Source organism: Oratosquilla oratoria, chromosome 11, assembly GCF_046742065.1.
Source record: "Oratosquilla oratoria isolate Oo_2021 chromosome 11, ASM4674206v1, whole genome shotgun sequence".
Classification (NCBI taxonomy): domain Eukaryota; kingdom Metazoa; phylum Arthropoda; class Malacostraca; order Stomatopoda; family Squillidae; genus Oratosquilla; species Oratosquilla oratoria.
In genome coordinates this window covers 38,981,102-38,987,435 of record NC_134787.1, presented here as the reverse complement: position 1 = coordinate 38,987,435, position 6,334 = coordinate 38,981,102, and the positions used below count along the sequence as shown (strand labels likewise).

The 6,334-nt window shown below is 41.6% G+C and overlaps 1 protein-coding gene across 1 annotated transcript; it reads right to left on the bottom strand.

Moving 5' to 3' along the window:
- Window positions 1–455: 455 nt before the first annotated feature.
- On the bottom strand, window positions 456–1,061 carry LOC143030010 (uncharacterized). Its single transcript, XM_076193217.1, has one exon. The coding sequence runs from the start codon at window positions 1,059–1,061 to the stop codon at window positions 456–458; it is 606 nt and encodes a 201-aa protein (XP_076049332.1).
- Window positions 1,062–6,334: the final 5,273 nt, after the last annotated feature.

Sequence of the window (6,334 nt, the reverse complement as noted above, 5' to 3'; positions counted from 1 at the left end):
TAGTTTTATGGGTGCCTTGTTTGGGGCGTTGATGTTGGGGTTATGTCCAAAGTACCTTTGGTGGACTTCATCCTTGATAGTTTTCTCTACAAGGTAATTAGGGAAACCGTTGTTTACGAGAACTAGGGAGGTCCGTTCAAGTTCGTGGTGAACAGATGTCCAGTCTGAACAGTGTGTGAGCGCCCTCCTGACATACGCATTAATTGTGGACCTTTTGTATCTTACGGGGTACTCACTTTGTCCATTTAGACACTGTTCATTGTTGGTTGATTTCATGTAGACACTGATTTTGTATCCAGTGTCTTGGTAGTGAGATTGAGCTTGGTGTTTCCTCACACTCTCTTGGTGAGTTTTGCAAATGTTGCTGAGGCGCGACCAACTCTTTTATTATTCTCGGTGTCCAAGGAGAGGTCGTTTGTTATCAATGAACCAAGATAAGTGAATTCATTTACTGCTTATAGCTGGTAGTTGTTGATGTGTATATTTGGTGGGTGTTGTCCATTGATACCCGTGATGTTCGTCTTTTTCAGGATAATGATAAGCTTGAAGTCGCCACATGCTTTGGAGAATGTATTCAGAAGAGTCTGCAGGTCTTGTTTGGAGTGAGCTACTAATGCTACATCATCAGCGAAGAGCAAGTCTCTTATAAGTACTTTGCGGATTTTTGTCTTTGCTCTAAGCCTGTCTAAGTTGTACAGTTTGCCGTCTAATCTTGTGTAGAGGTATATACCTTCCTTGGGGCCACCAAATGCGTGTTTTAGCATGACAGTAAAGTAGATCCCAAAGAGACTTGGGAGTAGTACACACCCTTGCTTAACTCCACACTTAATTTCAAATGGTGTTGAGGATGAGATCTCAAACTGCACAACCCCTTTTATATCTTTGTGAGAGGACTTGATTACTGATAGAAGCTTTGGTGGACATTCGATTCTTTTTAGAACCTTGAAAAGACCATCCCGGCTCACAAGATCGAATGCTTTGGTGAGTTCTATGAAGGCTATGTTCAATGGCTGCATTTGTTCCTTGCACTTCTCCTGCAACTGTCTGAGAGAGGCTGTCATGTTAGTCGTTGAGCGCCCTGCACGGAACCCGCTCTGAGAGGCTGGGTAAACCCTGTCTGCGATCTTCTGTACTCTGTTCAGCGTTACTCGTGCAAATACTTTGCCCACGACTGACAACAGTGATATCCCTCTGTAGTTATTACGGTCGCTTCTGCCCCCCCCCCCCTTTTTTTTTTTTTTTTTTTTTTTTTTTTTTTTTTTTTTTGAGGGTGACAATGGTGCAGCCTCGCGTGTCTTGAGGTACTTCTCCTTCTTCCCAGAATTTGCAGAGATCATACAGATTTTTGAGGAGTGGTCCTTTTGCAGATTTGATCACTTCGGCCGGGATTCCATCTAGGCCCGGTGCTTTGCCGAATGGTATATTGTCAATGGCTTTGCTTAGTTTTTCGATTGATAGTGTATTCTCGAGCTGTCATGATTGGCAGTTCTTCAAGGGCTTAGATGGTAGTATCATCTATGGAACTTTCACTGCCATAGAGGTCTGCATAGTACTCGACCCAACGTTCCATCTGCTTGTTTCTGTCTGTGATGACATCCCCATTTTTTTTCTTTTTTTAAGCCAGGCAATCTTCTTTTGTGTAGGGACTATGGCTTGTTTGATGCCGTCATAAACACCTTTGATGTTCGCGGTGTCTGCTGCTCGCTGAATTTTTCCACAGAGGTTCATCCAGAAGCTATTAGCACTTTTTTTCTGGATGCTTGTTTCAGTTTATTTTGTGCTGCCCTCAGAGCTTGTTGGTTTGACCGATTTGGTTTTTGTTGGTATTTTAGGCGTACAACTTGCTTCTTATTGATTACAGGATTCAGGATAGTTGCCTTTTCTTCAAACCAGTCTTCTATCTTTCCTTCTTTCCTCACCAGTGTAGACCTGGTCTCTAAGGCGTTTCCAGCATTCCTTTGTAATTCACTGAGAGGGATTTGTCCGTAGCTCTACTTCAAGACTGCTAATCAATGCTGCTTGTGCTGTGGGACCCTTCACTTTGCTGGTGTCTAAGCAAGGATTTCCAGGTGATTTTGCACGGTGGAAATTTTTGGGCTCCAGCTTGATCTTACAGCACACCCGTGATTGATCTGTATCGCAGTTTGCGCTGTGTTGGGAACGTGTATTTAGCACACATTGCAGGTGTCTTTGAGCTCTAACTGGTGCTTTTTTTTGTGTATGTGTGTTGCCATGACATCTTGTGTTGGGATTTTGTTTGGAAAAAGTTATTTGGAATGTTCAGGTTGTGAATAGAGCATATCTTCAAAAGTCGTTGTCTATTTTAATTTATGCTGCCGACACCAAAAGGTTCTAAGCACCCAGACTAGGATGTGTTATCAGCTCCTGTTCTTGCATTAACTTCACCAGTCAGGACGAGTTTTTCACTCGCTGGAATTTTATGTAGTTTCTCTTGGAGTTGGTCGTAGAACTCGTTCTTGATCTATGGTGGGAGGTAGCGTTAGGGCATATGCACTTGTGAGATTCACTGTGCCATTCTTAGTGTTGAGGCGTGGAACTGCAATTCTGTCAGTGCCAGTACTGCCCAGTTCAGTCATGTTCAGCAGTAAATTCTTCACTGTAAAGCCTACTCGATACCCTCTGGGTACCTCTTCTGGTCTGCCATACCAGTAGAATATATAGTCTCTTTTGCGAATGGAGCCATGCCCGGCAAGTCTAGTCTCCTGTAAAGCAGGTATGGGAGCTATTTCGACGTTTCGCCGCAGCAGCTCATTGTGGATTGTTGCAGTTTTCCTTACATCTGCCACGTTAAGCAGGTCGGTTGTAAGTCCAGCAGTCATTGTCCTGACGTTCTAAGTTCCAATAAGAATGATAATAGGTCTATATTTAACATTACTCTTACTTTGGTTTCTGCTTTGTGTTACGGCTCACTAGGTTACTTCATGCACTAAACGAAGCAGGTGAACTGTGGCGGGATAGCACCTAACTCTCAGAGGGCTGCTTGGCTTGGAGTGGGCGGTAGTTATCCAATAGAGTCAGAAGATTTTTCCCATTGTCGACAGTGTCCCTAGCGTCCTACTCTACGCCATAAAGCTAGACTTGTCACTATTAACTGCCACCGTCGGTGATATTTCCATCACAGTATCAAAACTGTAGTGCTGAAGTGTCCTCTCCAGAATGGGAAAATTGGGATAGAAGGTAAGGAAGGAGGGGGAGGGGGCTAGCCTGGGCAGAACTATGGAGGACAAGCTGTTGCCCATGTAGCATGTTCTTCCTCTCCACTAATCTGGTGTTGTCCTAGGGAAAGCCAAGGGCCTTTGCAACTCGGCACCAGTTTCGTCTCAGGAGTTGCCAGAGCAATGATGAAAGCAACATCCCCATCCATAAACTTTTCTGACATTCTCAGCAACCAATAGTTTCAGCGCTGACTACATGGTTACTGAGTCTATTCCATCCGTTAATCATTCTACTGGTAACTCGGTTTTTGCGCATTTCCATCTTAAACGTTACACCACTTCCATTCCCTTCACATTCTTTGTCCTTAATTCAGATTCTATCGATTTTTCATTCCTTTGCTTTTCAGTAATTTCTTACATTCAATTACCGTCTTAAATCATCTTATATTCTCTCCATTAAAATTTTTGATATACTTTCGTAATGATAATTATTTTTTCGTGATCGTGAACCCCATTTACAATGACACACTCTACATATTTTATTAAGGTCCGTTATCCTTATTGGGGATGACCTCACTGCAGCATTGTTCCCTCGGCTTGAAAACGTTGTGTGCTGGTGGAGTAGTCGGAAACGTGCTGGCCTCGCATTCGTTTAGTTGTGGGTTCGAATCCTGCCCTCCTTTCCGATTTCCAATAGTGAATGTTACTTGCCCCAGCAATTCCGAAATCGCATCACAGCACAGACTCCTCATAACCGACTTTTGAAAACTGAAGATTCTTGCTAATGCTCGAGTATTCTGAAGTACATTTGGATAACACAGCAGTGTTAGTGCACTAGTGGCGTATGTGTATGTATATATATATATATATATATATATATATATATACATATATATATACATACATGTGTATATATATATATATATATATATATATACACATATATATTGTAACGTAATATTAGATATTACGTCATGTATGTAATTATGTTATAGAATTGTGTTCCTTTGTATTAAATAACTATGTTCATATTTCTTGTCTATGTATGTATTGTAACAATGTAAGTAGTATCGCCCGTCCACTATATGTAATCTTGCCTACGTGCGGAGAAATGTGCGCACTCTTGTAGAACAAACGGACAAGCGAAGTAATCCTGAATAGTTCGGAGCGCAGAGATTTGACAGTTACTAAATAAGTAGATTGTTCAAGCGAGTCGAGGGTCTTAAAACTATCCAAGTTGACGTGTGTTAACTTACCTCCCCTCCTCCTCAACGCTCACCCACACCCTTCACCGGAAGTATTCCGCTTCCGGTCCAATGGTATATAAGCTGTGGAAATCACTCACACCTTGTCATTTCTCGCACATTGTTCTCTTGATAAGACTCTCACACAGGTTGGACTCATGAGACGATTCGTGTGAAGTGATCACCCCTTTTGCCTCCATTACTTGTCTTATATACATTGCTTTGCGTTATACTTGTATTTGTACTTATTACTTATTTTGATACATATGTTCCTGACCTATTTGTACTTACTTAGTACCATATTGTATACGTATCTTGTACTTCGTATTTGAACGATACTTTCCTTATTCTTGTATCCGTGTAATGGTCCCATTGACCCCACTGCCCATTCTCTCTTTGTGTTTATTATTTGCCTGTAAATATTTTCCATATCATCAATACTTTCGTTTACTAGTTTTATCGCTAGTTTAATATTCCTTTCCTGGAATCTTCTTTGTTACTTTATTTCTAGTCTTACGAATTATCTAGGCGCTGACCAGGTAATTCAGTCCTACAGTGGCTTCTAGAAGTGAGCTGGTTCTTAAGCTCTTATCCGTTATACGTAACGTCTCTTCACATAACCAGTCCGTCCGTAACAATATGTATATATACATATATATATATATACACACACACACACACACACATATATATATATATATATATATATATATATATATATGTGTGTGTGTGTGTGTGTGTGTGTGTGTGTGTGTGTGTGTGTGTGTGGGTGTGTGTGTATGTGTGTTTGGTGTGTGTGTGCGTGTGTGTGTGTGTGTATGTTTATATATATATATATATATATATATATATGTATGTGTATGCATGTGTATGTATATATATATGTATATATATGTATATATATATGTATATGTATATGTAAATGTATGTATATATATATGTATATATATATATATATATATATATATATATATATTATTAACTTGATGCGTCCTCTTGTTCTCCTACTCTCCCTCCTCACCATTTTATCGTCCTTGACTCCTCCGGCGTCCTTCCCAGATGTCCCTGAGGTCCCCTCGTCCTTTCCCCACCCCTCTTCCGGTCATTTCATCGCCTCCTTTCTTATGTTCTCCAACTCCTCCTCACTCCTCTCTATCGTCTTCTCAACCTTGGGCAGTTTTCTCTTCATTTGCATTTCTCCCTGCATTCCATTTTCTGTTTTTATTTCCCCAGATTACTCTTCATTTCAACAAGTTTTATCGTCTCAGACTTCTTCTTCCCGAGGAGATTCGATTCTTTCTTTCCTTTCTTATTCCTTTGGTTTATTTTCGTTTTTGCCTTTCGCCTCCTTCCTTTCTTGCAAAACTAGGAGGAGCATCACCAATAATGTCTTCACCACTAACACCAGCTGCAACACCATCACCAACTAATGGAAGACCACCATCACGAACATGACTAGTACCACGATTATGACCACCACCAGGACCATCACCACAACCACGACCATCACAACTACTAGAGGCATAACCACCTCCACCTCCAGAACTGCGACCACAACTAAGATAAACACAACCACTAAAATTACTAACACCACCACCACGACGCTCACAACCACAGCCACCACCACTACCACCACAAAAATCTCACCACCAACAATATTACCACCACTGCCACAACCACCACTACGGCCACAACTACGACCACAACTAAGATCAACATGACCACCAAAACCACCACCGCCACCACGACCCTTACAGCCTCTAAATATGCAGCCTCAATCATCACTACTACCACCACCATCACCACCACCACCAACATCACCATCAATACCACCACCACAACCACCACGACCCCCACTACCACCAATACGACCAGTACTAATACCCGCACCAGAACCAGAACGAAAACCCACGC

Coding starts and splice junctions, on each gene's coding strand:
- LOC143030010 (XM_076193217.1), bottom strand. CDS start 1,061: ATGACAGCCTCTCTCAGACAGTTGCAGGAGAAGTGCAAGGAACAAATG.